This window comes from Pteropus vampyrus, unplaced genomic scaffold (genome assembly GCF_000151845.1).
Source record: "Pteropus vampyrus isolate Shadow unplaced genomic scaffold, Pvam_2.0 Scaffold23, whole genome shotgun sequence".
Lineage (NCBI taxonomy): Eukaryota > Metazoa > Chordata > Mammalia > Chiroptera > Pteropodidae > Pteropus > Pteropus vampyrus.
The window spans coordinates 11,191,673-11,205,453 of record NW_011888804.1 but is presented as its reverse complement, the minus strand read 5'-3'; the positions used below and the strand labels follow the sequence as shown (position 1 = coordinate 11,205,453).

Here is a 13,781-nt window from a genome sequence, read left to right as displayed (position 1 = left end):
CCCCCACCTGGCCCTCTCTCTGCCTGCAGCCTGGCCACAGAGGCCCCAGCAGCCACCTGCACCACAGGCCTTCAGTTTTCTATCCCTGTGGGGCCTCCCTGTGTTGGTCTACATAGCTCCTTCCCTCTGCCACCGGGCCTCATCTACTCCGCACTGAAAGCCCACCCTCTCCCAACAGGTGTGACAGCACAGCTCCTGCAGCGACATGCTGCAAGGGGGGACAGGGCACTAGTAAAGCCCAGAGCAGAGCTGAGGGGCTGTGTGACAGCATGTAAGTGGATCCCCAGCCCTCAGACCCCAGTATGGGACTCTCATGCCTGTCGGGGGCACCTCGGTGGTTGAGATAGCGGGCTCCCCTGAGGACTCTGCCTCTTCTGACATTTGTCCTGCTTGAGACACGCCATTCCCAGCTGCATGTGGTGCGGTCACCCTGAGACTGCCAGGGGTGGGCGTCTGGGACGAGTCTAGGCCTCCAGTGGGAGGCTGGGCAGGACAGTCCTGTCTCTCATGAGCAGATATTCCAGAGGGAAGTTAAGTTCTGCGTCCCTGTCCTCCTGGGCCTCAGTTGCAGGTGATGGCACTGAGCCTCCAATGATGTCCAGAGCTCCTTCTGGGCTGCAACGACAACTGGGACATGCCCTCAGCAAAATGGACACTCCCTGAGGGGCAGGAGCAGCGGGGTCTGAAGGCCACAGCCACCTCTTTCCAGCACGGGCCAGAGGTGGGCCCGGGACGGCTGTGACTGTCCCTAGGCAGATTTCCTGACGTCCTTTCCTGGGCTCCTCTGGCAGGCCAGGCTGTAGCTAGGTGCTGGTCCTCTGTTTTGTTTAGTTTTTTAAAATAATTTTTTAGTTTTTCAATTACAGTTGTATACAGTATTATATTAGGGTGCTGGTCCTCTTTGGGTATCAATCTCCTCATCTAAGGAATGGGAGCCCCTTTGTCACTCTGGCAATAACAGAGTGGTGGGGACTGCTGGCTGGCAGGGCACGTTTCTCCAGGGAGTCTGGCTCTGGGCTGGGGGATTGGCCCACCCGTGCAGCCCACAGCCTGCTTGGTCAAGGCTGAACCCCTAGGCTTCCTCAGACCCAGAGCCCAGGCAGAAGTCTGTGGCCCATCCACTGAGCAGAAGCCCCAGGGCTGCAGGGCAAGGCCTGCTCGCTTGTGCGACTGAGCCAAGGGCAGTCGGGCCAAGGGCAGTCGGCCCCACCCTGGGGACAAGAGACTGCACCTATTCAGATGGCAAGTCCCTGCCATTTGACCCAGTGACCCTGGCCCAGGGTAACTCCTGCAGAAACACCGACGTGGGGTGCAGAAAGATGCCTGCTCAGCAATACTGAACAGGGGTACTGGGGTGCCCCCCACCATGCCTCAGAGAGGGTGCTCCCTTTCTCTGCTGGCTAGACCCTGCCCAAAGGGCCGTCCCTTGAGCTGGGTCTCTCCCGGGGAGACCTCTCTCCTTCAGCCCCAGCACCTCCCCAGCCCAACTACTCAAAAATAGCCCTGGTCTTGGACAGTGGATTAGTGGTTACTAGAGGCAGTGGGGGAGGAGGGAGGTAGATAAGAGCAAAAGGGGTCAAATATTTGGTGATGGAATGAAATCTAACTCTGGGGGATGAACACACAATGCAATATAAATGGCATACTGTTGAACTGCACACTTGAAACTTATTCGATTTTATTAATCCACGTTATCCCAATAATTTTTAATTAAACAACAACAACAAAAACCCAGCCCTAGTCTCTGAGCCCCAAATCCAGTTGGTCCCATCCTTGCTGCCCCGGCATGCTGGCCGGCCAGCCCATGGGCGCGCTCTCCTTCCTGGACACCAATCAGTCCTGTCAGGATTCTCTCCGAGCTGGCACTGGTCTCGGAACTTAGCCCCACCTGTGCCCTCTGCCAGCTCCACATCAGTGGCTTCGGGGACACCTATACTCAGGGCTCCAGCCTGGACTACCCCTCTGGGCGTGGGCCCCTGACCGTTCTGCCTACTCAGCCTCTGCCTTGAGAGATTCTCAGCCCTGGCTAGGGCCCTCCCAGGCAAAGATCTAGGAGATCTGGGAGGTTCATCCCTCCTTCCTGTCACCAAGTCTTACAGCCTACCTTCTCAGGTCTCTTGGCCCCACCTGTCACTCACCTGGCCCCTGCATGAGCCCATTCTCCCCACCCAACAGCCAGAGGTCTTTCTAAAACACAGTGAGGTCACGTCACCATCCTGCTCCCTCCCCTGCAGAATAAACGCCAACTACCCCCACCCACTTGGCTCTTAATCTGGCTGCAACATCACTTCCTCCTTCTCTGTCCTAAATGGAGTAACCTTTCCAGGTGAGGTCATCTTCCCCGTTTACAGAAAAGGTAGCTGAGGTGAGGGGACCCCTCCAGTCACACACACAGAGCTGGGGTCTGGACCTGCCAAGGCTCCATCCACCATATGATGGTGCCCCACCCAAGCCGGTGGTCAGGGGCTCCCTGTGGGTGTGAGGTTCAGCTGCCTCCCGCCCATCTCTCCTCAGCCCCGCTGACCACAGGAACAGTCCCTATCTGGGGTGTACCTACTCTTTTGCCTGCAGCCTGGGGACCCCGGCATGGGGCCCGCTGGGTCAGGCTTACCTGTCTCTGAGCAGCAGCCCCAAGGTGCACCTGACAGAACTTCACAGCCTGTTCCAGCGCAGCCTCCTCATCCACCTGAGCAAAGAAATGCCTGAGGTCAGAGGGCCTGTCACTTGGAACTTGCAGACTAGCTCCTATGAAGACCTGGGAAGCCCGGGCAGATGTCCATCCATCTCCCGGGTCTGCCCCCCAGGGCCACAGCTCTGGTCCATCTGTCCACGTCAAGATCATTTTTGTGGCCGTGTTATTACATCCTCCGGAGCTGAGGCTGGCAGGACGCAGGGCCTTTTGGAATCTGAGGTCTGGGTGGTGGGCAGGTCTGATCTGACCCAGAGACTGAGAGCCAAGGCACAGGGAGGTGGGAACGAGGCCAGGGAGGTGTGGGGGCCACCTTGGATGAGCGGTGGGCAGGGTGAGGGAGACGATCTAGAGTGTCGGGAGCAGCCATACTGGGGTGGGCAATGCAGGGCGAGGGCCCACCCTTGGCAGGGAATGTAAGGCTTGTTTTTATCCTAATTAATCAGCAACAAAAACAAATACAAGTTAACACTGGAAGCTGGTGAGGCGTTGATAAAACAGGCACTCTCGAAAGTGGCATTGCAAACTGACACAGTTTGGGAAGAAACTGCCTATCATGATGGTCACCCCGTTTGTGCCAGTCATTGCAGTTCTGGGGTTCTTCCTGTGGAAACCATTGTATTTTCTTTCTTTTCTTTTCTTTTCTTTTTTAACACCTACAGCACCTGGTCTTCCTCGGTGGTCTCCCATCCAAGTACTAACCAGGCCCGACCCTGCTTAGCTTCTGAGATCAGACGGGATCGGACACGTTCAGAGTGGCATGGCCACAGACTTTGTGGAAACCATTTTAAATAGAGGAAAAGCTACGTGCCTAATGCATTAAGAAAAAGAGGAAGGCAAAATCAGAAGGGCGACAGAGCCTCCTCACACCCTGAGGGCGCTGCAGCCACCTTCGGATGACAGCCGCAAAGGTCTCTGAAGAAGTATTCTAGAGCCCTGTCACTGTGGGGGATTCAGGGGGTCCCATCTTCCTGTGCTGGATTTGATAAGATTTCTGCAAAGTGGTTTCGCTTCCTTCGAGATTGAATACAGACTTTTTAAAGTTCTTTTTTTTATTGTCACATTTCACTCAGTTTTAGTGAGGTATAGTGACAAAATTGTAACACGATGGCTTGACACGTTCATTTATCTGACACGAAATCTATGGCACGTACATTTTAAGAAACCTCAGATGTAGGGAAGTGGACATCAGAGGCGGGGCAGGAATGACATCTAACACTGATGCCCAAGGGCAGGCCCTGGCACACCTGGGCAGAATGGGCACGGCCCTCTAGGAGAAGAGAACCCCAGACCCACCCCACGGACACCAACCTGCTTGATGAGCATGTAGGTCTCAGACATGATCCTCTCAATGCGGCCCAGGTCATAGGCCATGCCCTTCTGGCCCTGCTGCCACACACGGTAGGCGTCCAGCAGGAGGGTCTTGCCGGACTCCGTGTCCTCCAGGAGCTTCCTTTTGCGGCTGGGCCGTGGGGGTGGCTCCTCGGGGTGGCTGCCTACCCTGGCCGTGGTGGTGGTGGTGGCTGAGGCGGTGGGGGCTGGCTGGGCCAGTGTGAGCAGACTGGGCTGCTGCCGGGCGCTGATGCTCAGCTCCTCCAGGGACAGCTCGGCCGGCCGGCTCTCAGGCGCCCGGTCGCGAGGGGAGCGGCCTGGTGGCAGGGGCAGTGCCTGCTCTGGGTCCAAGCGGCGAGCAGCAGCCTCGCCCGTGTCCATGGGTTCAGTGGGCCCTGCCCGGGGGCTCTCCTTGTCCTTCTGCTCCCCGCCCTGGTCTGCGCTGTCTCCTGCATCCATGGTCATAGGCCGGTGGTTGAGGGGACACACTTTGCCCCCTGGCTCGGCCCCTGGCTCCGAGCCATCAGCCAGAGGGGGCTTCTTGGGGTGCGGGAGGCCCTCTTGGCCATCCTCGGGACTGGCCTTGTGGGAGACGTCGGTGGTCATCCTGGCTCCGGGGAGGCCACAGGCCTTGGGCCCTGGGTGTTCTGACCCCTGTGAGAAAATGGAAGGTCAAAGACTCCATCTCTTCGGTGTCTCCACAACAGAGCATGCCTGGGCACCAGGTGTGCCCCTCCCGGGCCTCTGCTGTCCAGGCCACTCTGGCTCTGCCCATCTGCTTGTGGGCCAGGGCTGCGCCTGGAGACCCGCCTGAGGATGGTCCTCCCTGCTCTGGACCTCCAGCCTTGAGAGGGGCCAACGGGGCTCTGGTGGTGGCACTGCTGCGGAAGAACAGGCCTGGCCACGACGGGCACAGGGCCGAGTCCCCCTGTCATGGGCTCTCATGTGACCCCAGTGTACAAAGGCCAAAACAAGGGTCTCAGGTGGCACTGCCAGCAGACTGCCCTGGCACAGGTCTCAACAGTGCCACCTGCTAAGCTGGAGACCTAACCTCCTGGGCCTCAGGGTGCTCAGCTGTGAAATGAGACAAGGACTGCATCTGCCTCAGAGGGTGAGAAGGGACCGTGTGACAGGGTGCTTTCAGAGGCCTTGTTCAGCGTGTGGGAAGCCAGCTGGGTGAGGGGACAGCCAGCTTTGCCATCTGCTTTGTCATTACAGCTGCTGTTACCTGAGCTCACCCGGCTGGGACAGGGAGCCCTGGGCAGGAGCAACCTGGGGAACGTCACTGCCACCCTCGCTGACCACAAGTCCATGTCTGCCTCGTGAGTCAGGACCTCACTAAGTGCCAGTGCATTCGTTCCATCGGGGAGGCAGGAGGGTGTTGCTCCGCAGGTGGAGACACGGGGACCTGTCTAAGGGCACTGGTGTGTGAGTGGCAGGACCTGGGCCGCCACCGGGGAAAGGAGAGGGGCTGCGGGCGGCATACCTCTGCGAGCTCGCTCAGTGTGTCCTCCAGCACCTTCACAGTGAGGATGAAGGCCCGCTGTGCCAGGACCTGGCGGTCAGCATCTCGTAGATACTTCCTGCAGGCACACGGGGGTGGCCAGAGAGGGTGGCAGAGTGTCAGAGCCACGCAGCACAGCTGGATACCTGAGCCCTCCCTGCCCCGAGACTGCTTCTTCAGTGTCCCCCCTGCCCATCTGCCTGGGGTCTGCTCCCCAGAAGCTTGCCTTCAGCGAGAGCTGAGGATCTCTGGCTTTTCTCCCATAAGCCTGTCCCAGTGCTCTCCTGGTCCCAGCTGCAGGCCCCTCCCCAGCTCCTGGCCCAGGGCAGGTGAATGAGACACGGGGGAGGGGAGGCAGTGCAGGCATGGAGGACAGCTTCCGGCTCAGCTGGCAGTGTGAAGGCTCAGGCCGGACCACATCTGAGCTGTGCCTCTCCTGGGATCTCTCACACCTCCTGCAAGTGGCCGCTGTAGCAGATGTCCCTCGATCCTCTCTGCCCCATCCTTTCTGGCAGAAGGATCCTTGGTTACCTCTGAGGCCCGGGCCCTCCTGTTGCCTGGCCTGTTATTACTGGCTTTCACCTGCAATGATGTGTTGCCCTAGGTGCCCGGGACAGGGGCAACGCTATTTAGGTTCCCGACTCTGGAACTGAGAGGCCCCTGAGGAGAAGGGTTAGTCTGGGTTCCCCAACCAGCGTAGAGATGCCCTGGGTGGACGGGATCCAGGTATGCTGTACTCACTTGCCCTGGTCCGGGGTCCGCTGTAGCATGGAGGACACCTTCAGCAGGGTGCTGTGGTCCCGGAGCTGGGCCAGCACCTTGAGTAACAGCACGATGGAGCGGTTCATGTGCCAGGCGAAGCTGCCTGGCCGGTCAATCTCATCCACGGGGATCCGCCAGATGCCCTGTGAGATAGATGGGGTGGGCGTATGACAAAGGCTGCTGCAACTGGACTGCCACGATGCCAGAAGGGACTCTGCCCCATCACGGGCTCCCCGACACCTCCTGTCTCTAAGGGGATGGGAGTAAAGCCACCCCCGCTTGCTCCCCGCATAAATGGCAGAAAAGGATAAATGTACTGCTGTGCGCCCTTCTCTTTCGAATGACTGTTCTGCATGGCACATGTTTACTTGATCTGTCCCCTGTGGGAAGCACACAGGTCGTGCCTGACCAAATGCAGCAACTGGGAGAAGCCCGGCGCGTACGTGTCTGCGCAGTTATGAATTCAGCAATGGGACTAATTCCTGGAGGTGAACTGAGGGTCAAAAGATGGTTGCCGTGAACTTCTGGTAGCTGTTGCCTTCCAGATAGGATCAGGTGTGAGATCCCTCACCCTCTCCAACGTGCATCCCACCCAGCAGTGTCCAAAGAATTGAGGTTTGGACCAAAAACCTCGCAGCTCCTAGGATGCCTGATTCCCACCTGCCTGCCTTTGCCTGAAGTTCAGAGCCCCTGCCCTCTCCATTCTGCCTCTGCTGAGCTTAACCTGCTGCTGCACTGGGCACCCTGCCCATTGCCAGCCCTAAAGTCTGGTTCCTGGTGGCGACCTTACACCCAGCATGGCATCTGACACCCATTCAGGTACAGTTGAGGTGTGATGAAGGGAAGGATGACCCAGGGACTGAATGACAAGTGAACAGGAGCTCGCACCTTCTGAGCAGGCCTAAGACTGTGGTGCCAGGAGTCTAGGGCAGGACCTCAGGGCCTCAAAGGAGCTGTCAGGATCCCAGATAGATCCCTGCAGCCAATGCCCTAGAGAAATTCCTGCCCAGAACGGCCTGGTCCTCCTCTTCGCATGGGGCCCACGGCAAGTTGTCCAGGCTGTGCCCCTCCCAGGGCCCCGCTCCCTGGATGCTTGATGACTATTCACAGCACCTCCCTCTCCAGCAGTCCCAGGAGAGAAGCCAGGGAACCTCCCGACCTGAGCCATTCAGGCAAGAGAGGATCTTAAACCCTTGGTTCTGAGTTCCTGCAGCCTCCACACTGGGTCACCAGCTCACACTGGACATGGAAGACCCACCTGGGCAGGCTGGGAGGCTGTGTGGAGCTGGCAGCCATCCTCCATCTCCAGCAGTGCCAGAAAAGGCAGCAACTCCCCCCCGCCCAATTCGGACAAAACAGGGGGCCTGAGGCTACCTTCGCTCAGCACTCTGACACCAACGTTGCATTTTCCTACTCGGTCGATGTGGCTCCTGTAGCAGCTCAGGACAAGAAGGCGTCAAGCAGCTGTCCCTACCCGTGCAGCCCTGGTCCCCCACCTTCAGGTGTGATGGCATTGGCTGGGAAGGTGCCATCTCCATCACCTCTCAGGCCCAGCAGTAAGGACCCAGTCCTTCTGAAGTACTACAGACATCACTGGTCCTCAGCACAGCCTCGCACAGTGACGCTGGGGAGGGCAGAGCTCAGAGAAAGGTCCTCAGGGTCACACGGCACTAGAGGCAGTCGCAGGGTGGCCCCTCACCACCCCCGATAGGGAGAATGAGCCCAGAGGAAAGTCTTCACCACTGGCCACTGGTTCCTTTCCGCACCTTACAGGAAGGAGGTGGGGAGAAGCTGGAAGCACCCCCCAGACACCTGCAGAGACGCCATGGTGTGTTCTGGGGCTGGCCCAGGGCCACAGCCCAGTGGGGATCTTTCCTCTGGGCTCATTCTGACTCTACCACTCTTGGATCTCGCTCCTCTGCAGGCACAGAAAGGTGCACTCTGCTCCACACCAGGCAGTCAACCACAGGGTCCAAATGACCCTGGAATTCACGGAATCCCCCCGCCCTTCCCTTCAGAGCCTCTGGAGACTCAAAGTACATGTGGAGGTCATTTCTGACCCTTGATCTGGGCTCAGAGGTCTCTCTCAGCTGCTCATAAGGGAACTAACTATCAGGGAGAATGAACAAAGGATTACATTTGTCCCTACAAATCGTGTTTGGGGGTAGATGTGTGAGAAGGGAGGTACTGACTTTTCTGGGTCCTCCCCTGGGAAGTGGCCCTGTTTCTCCCATGTCACCCCTGCCATCCAGGCCAGTGGAACCAGGGCACAGGCTGGAGGAGGGGAGGGGCCTGAAGACAGGCCTGCCAAGGATTGGGGTCAGCCTTGCTGAGGGGTGGGCACAGGCAGGGGTCATGGGGGTCTCAGATATGGTGCCGACGCCTTGGGAGGCTCCAGGCACTTGGGGTGTCTCAGCCTAATGCTTTCTCCCTACACCTGCAAGGTGGGTACCCACCTCGGCCCACACATCTGGGGAGCTCATCAATTCTGGAAGTGACCTGTTTCACCTTTGTAAATCCTCTTCCTCATGCTGTGCTGGAACCCAAGGGTTGCCCCCATCCCCTGCTCCTCCCTGGCACCCAAGCCTGCACCTCAAGCACCTAACATCCCTGCTCCAGCCTAGGCCTCATCCTGACTCTTCCTCCCACTCTTGCCCCAACCCCCCCATATCCATCCACGTGGCCAGGGCCAGCTTGGAAAAAGATAATATGGCTGCATCCCTCCTGTTTACCACCTTGACCAATGGCCCCCTTTCCCTATCTCAGCTGAAGCCTGAGCCATGCTGCCCCTCACACTTCTCCTGCCTCAACTCAAGACTCACTGCCCCCTTGCATAGCTGTGATGCTATCTCTTCTCTGAAGCCCTCCTGGCTTGCTAGCCTCCTAAGACTCTGCTAGGACTACTCGAGACCAAGGTAAGTGGGAGACGATTCTGACAATTCTGACAATTCTGGTCAGCGAAACCAATGTTCTTCAGAGCTCCGAGTGTGCACACAAGCCCTACACTGGGGGGGTGAAGTGGGCAGGTGGCGCTGTGCCTCCTTACCGAAAAGGCAATGATGGCAAGTCACCAACACCATGGCAGTGAGCGGCAGGCTCACCAGGGCTGGCAGGACCTCAGCTGCGCAGGGGTGCATGGGGCCGGGCGTCTGGTCAGGCAAGGGCCAGCTCTCCTCTCTCCACTGAAAAAGGAGGCCAAGGAGGCACTGCCAGAGGGAAAACACATTTGGCTCTCTGCAGGGCAGGCCAGGCGGGCACAGTGGCCTTAGCAGACGGTGGGAGGCATGGGTAAGGCCTCTGCAGAGAGGGGTCCCAAACACCTGCTCTTGCTCCCAAGTTCTGGAATCAAAGACACAGGACAATTACCTGTTCTTTGTTTTGTGTTTCCCTTTGGAGGAGTATGTGCCAAAATGAGCCAATGAACATGCTGAAAAAACTCCCTGGATGGCCCACCAGGCTGCCCGCTGAAGTGGGCTAACCTGGGGCTGTGAGGGGCAGCCTGACACTGCCAGCCCCACCAGGAATCGGAGGGAAGCAGGGGCTACCATCTGTTCCTTGAGGCGAGGCAATGCCTCAGTTAAGACGCTTTCTGGATGCCCACTGAGGCGGATCTGCCTGCCACGCTCCTCGTCACCACTCGCCTGCATATCTCACCCTCTGGGAATGCCCTCCCGCCCCCGCCCTTCTTCCTGCACCCCTGCCCCAATTCCCAGGATGCTACCCACTGAGGAATCCGCTGGCATCAGAGTTACACAATCGTGCACATTTTCAAGCACACTTAGCTGGTGGAACTGGCTCATTTTGCAGGTGGAAACCCGAGGCCCAGGGAGGGGCAGCCTGCCCTCGGCCACACTGCCGGAGTGCCGCGGAGCCCGGCCTGCAGGTGGATTCCCTCCTCACATCTGGGGCCCGTGGGCCACCTTACACCACAGCCACTAAAGTGCCTGGCTGAGCAGCCTTTCCATGGGCTATGCACATCTGCGGTCTTCACTCCGGGGGCAGGTACAGGGTCCCTGTGCCCAGGAACCAGACTCCTGAGGGGCTTTTGGCCAATCCCCAAGTAGAGCTAAGACACACCCTGTGAGGGTAGGTCTAGTCTGCAGCACAGGTCCTAGGGCATGGTTTGTATTTCTTCACAGGACGGCTCCCTATCAATCCGTTTCCTTTCCAGATATGTGCACGCAGGCGTAACCTAATACCATCTATCTCAGAAAAGATGGAGACCAAACAAATCAGGCTGCAAGTACAGGCTGAAAATCAGAAGGGAACCACAGATAACATATGCCCTGGGGAGGTTCCTGCAGCCATGAGGCTGGACTTCAGGGACAGTTGGCCTGAGGGCATGGAGTCACCAGGAAGAGTCACAAACAGGCAGCGTAGCAAGCCAGCCAACAAGTCTTTCTTCTGCCTACGTAAGCAGTGCTGGGCATCTGTCTGCAGCCGCAGCCCGGATACCAGCAGCCCCAAGACGGCTAGGACATGTCCCACTCCCCAACGCTCCCATAAAGCCCCTCAGGAAAAGCTGGACCTCCACACAGTGCCCATGGAGGGCAAGGAAGTCCCTGAGCAAACCAAGGGGACCCCAGGGAGGGGACAGGCACCTGCAGGTGGGGGATGGCCACACGTGGGAGCAAGGGGCTACAGTGACTCCATGAGGAGGGTCTGGGATGGGGCTCCCCCTAAAGGGAAGGCAGCACTGATGCCAAGCAGGGCCTGGGGGGTCTATGACTCAGGCCCCCCGCAGCTCTACCTCCAGCACCCCCGCCTGGCTGCCCTTCTCCCCCAAGACCCCTCACCCCGTTCCACAGGCACATATTCAATTCCCTGTTCAGAAGATGCCTGCTTGGAAAGCTTCAGGCAGTTGGTGGCACACGGCGGCAGCCTCAGGGCACTTAGAAGCACTGGGACTGTGCTCAAAGCTCTGCCCATGTACCAAGCGCCTCATCTGGAGCATCTCAGCTGACCCCCCAACTCATCAGTGGTTCCAAGCTTCTGACTGGCAGATGAGGTCACAGAGACAGACTAATCACCTGAATAATTCATGGAGCCCCAGACTCTGATACAAGTTACCAAACCCTCCCTGCGGCCTTGAGTCTCCAGCACCCTCCTGCTGTGCTTGAAGAAACGGAGCTTTAGAAACTGAGCCCTACAGTGGAGCCGGCTGCCACAGTTGGGGCGCTGGGTCAGTGGAGGGTGTGGGTGCTGCCAAGTCAGCCTGTGCTCTTGCTCACAAATGCACTGCCTACTTACAAGGGGCAATGGCAAGCAGGGCAGGGTCAGTGCCTGGGCAGGAGGGCCATGAGGCTTGGCCTCCGGTCACCACAATCTGGCAGGTAGCACCCCAGGGAGGTGATGGACAGCAGATGTCCCCTGGCATGGAGCACTATTCCTGGTGGCCAGGCCAAGGCCATACTCAGGCCCGCAGATCATGCTGTCTCCAGAACACTGTGTTCTGGGAGGTGGGGGGTGGGGGGGTGGGAGGAATTTCTTCCTGGAGGGGCAGAGGCTCCCCTCTCCCCAGATTCCTGATCCACCAGCCAGTCCACACCTTTCTGACTACCAGAAGGCCCCACCCATCCATACTCCTGGACCCCAGGCCCTTGTGCACCAATGGGGCTATGGCTACAGACTCTTCACCATGCCCAGGGCCAACTCAGAGCTTGGCAGCCTGAGGCCACAGATCCAGACATAGTTCTGGTTATCACAGTAAGCCCACTGCCTTCTGCTGGGCCACTACTCAGGCCACTGTCCACCATGGTTGTTCCACCGTTCCCAGCGTCACCAATCACCTTCCTGGACCCCACCTTTCAGTCACAGCTCCTCCTCAACTCCAAAGGTACAGGCACAGGCCCCCCTGGGGAAAACAAGTGGCCTGGAAATGCCAGAGCAGGAAAGAAGGAGGGCAGGAGGTGTGGCCCAGTCGGGCTCTGCTCTGTCTGGTCCACACTAAGACCCAGGGCACGGACTTGTGCCAAGGTGGATGAGGCTCAGGCCCTCGGGGCTGGGTGGGGACTCAGACTCATCTCACGTCCACCTGGCAGGGATAGTTCTAGTGTGTCACCAACCCACTCCTCATTTTCCAGATTGGGAAAGTGAGTTCAGATGACCTGCCTGAAGCTGCCCAGTGGCCCTGGGGTGGGGCCAGGACATAGGGGCCAGACTCCCCGCTCTGTGAACACTTACAATGGAATGGGGAGTCAGCGGTGTGACCTGTGATTTACAGATGGAGAAATGGAAGCACAGAGAACTGGACCGTGACATTGAATCACTTCAGTTTTGAGCCAGGGCATTTGAAGACCAGAGGATCCCGCCTCACAGGAGCAGGCTGAGACTGGAAGGCGGGCCCGCAGAGCGATGGGGAGGCTGGCGACCCCTGCCAGCACTTGAGTGCCTCAGAGGCTTCAGAATCAAGTCCCTTGGGCCCTTGTTGTGGGAATGGTCTCCAGCCCTGGTCTTCTGGGACTCCACTGGGCTCCTTCTGCTGTTCCCTGCTGTCATACCTATGGACTCAGATGCAGCCCCTTCTCCACACTGTTGTGCTTGCTGGAGCACCCGGCAAAGCTACGGCAGGAGAGAAGAGGAGGGAGCAGCCACACCTGGGAGCAGCCAGCAAGGCCTCGAAGGAGCCAGGTCTGGCTGCCTCATGGAGGAACTGGGGGATAAGACAGTGAGGCGCTAACAGCGCTGAGACTCAGGGTACTCTGCCTGACCAGGCAGCAGGCAGGTAGCTGGCAGGTGGTGGTCTGTCACACGCGGTGGACTCTCTCCTCTCTAGTTCACCCCAGGCTGACCAATCCAGAGGGGCCTGTGTCTGCTTGTGGACTTCTACCTACAGGTTGGTTCCATGGCTGATCTAGCTCTTAAGGTCAGCAGCCAGTCCCAGGGGCCTGAATCCTGGCCTGCCTGCCATGGTCCACTGGACTCTAAGCTGCCCAGGGATGGGTGGGTGGACAAGAGAGGCTGCATCTTCCCTGCTCACCAGCACCTTGGGACCCCTGAACAAAGCCTGACCTCCTGCTGGGTTCACGACCTGTGAGATGGGATGAAGTCTCAGGGTGCTCCTGCAGCACCTGCAGCAAAGGGTGGAGGGAGAGAAACCTGACCACATGAGAGTTCAGGCCAGGCAGAGAGGGAGGCAGGCTCACTGGCCTGCTTGTGGACCCTCCAGAAAAGGAATGTTCCAGGTCAAAGCCACAAACCCAGGCCTCCAAGTCCGCTCAACTTCAGTGCAACTCTAGGGAGCTCTGAGTAAGTCCCCAGTGTGGCTTCTGGGCTGAGGTCTGAGCAGGCTCTGTGGAGTTTATGCCCAGATGAGTCCCCTTGGAGTGCCAGGGAGGCGTGACTCAGGAGTGCTCTGGAGTGGCCTCTGGATCCTCTAGGGCGGGTCAGCCTGGCAAATCTGCAGAAAGCTAAGCACACCCCATGGACCGGGGGGTCATGTAGATGGGTCAGGTACCCCCGCAACAGGAATCCCTACTAGTAGGACAGAGACAC

The 13,781-nt window shown here is 58.5% G+C and overlaps 1 protein-coding gene and 1 pseudogene across 5 annotated transcripts in view; both read right to left on the bottom strand.

Moving 5' to 3' along the window:
- Positions 1-13,781, bottom strand: part of CABIN1 (calcineurin binding protein 1) — a 143,188-nt gene that overhangs the window by 6,408 nt on the left and 122,999 nt on the right. For all 5 annotated transcript variants that reach the window (XM_011355988.2, XM_023528306.1, XM_011355990.2 and 2 more), the window contains 4 exons: positions 6,267-6,430; positions 5,508-5,604; positions 4,001-4,675; positions 2,612-2,686 (listed from right to left, as the gene is read on the bottom strand). In XM_011355988.2, coding sequence (XP_011354290.1) covers positions 2,612-2,686; positions 4,001-4,675; positions 5,508-5,604; positions 6,267-6,430 — 1,011 coding nt within the window. The remainder of the gene's footprint in view (positions 1-2,611; positions 2,687-4,000; positions 4,676-5,507; positions 5,605-6,266; positions 6,431-13,781) is intronic.
- Positions 3,343-3,461, bottom strand: LOC111737122 (annotated as a pseudogene).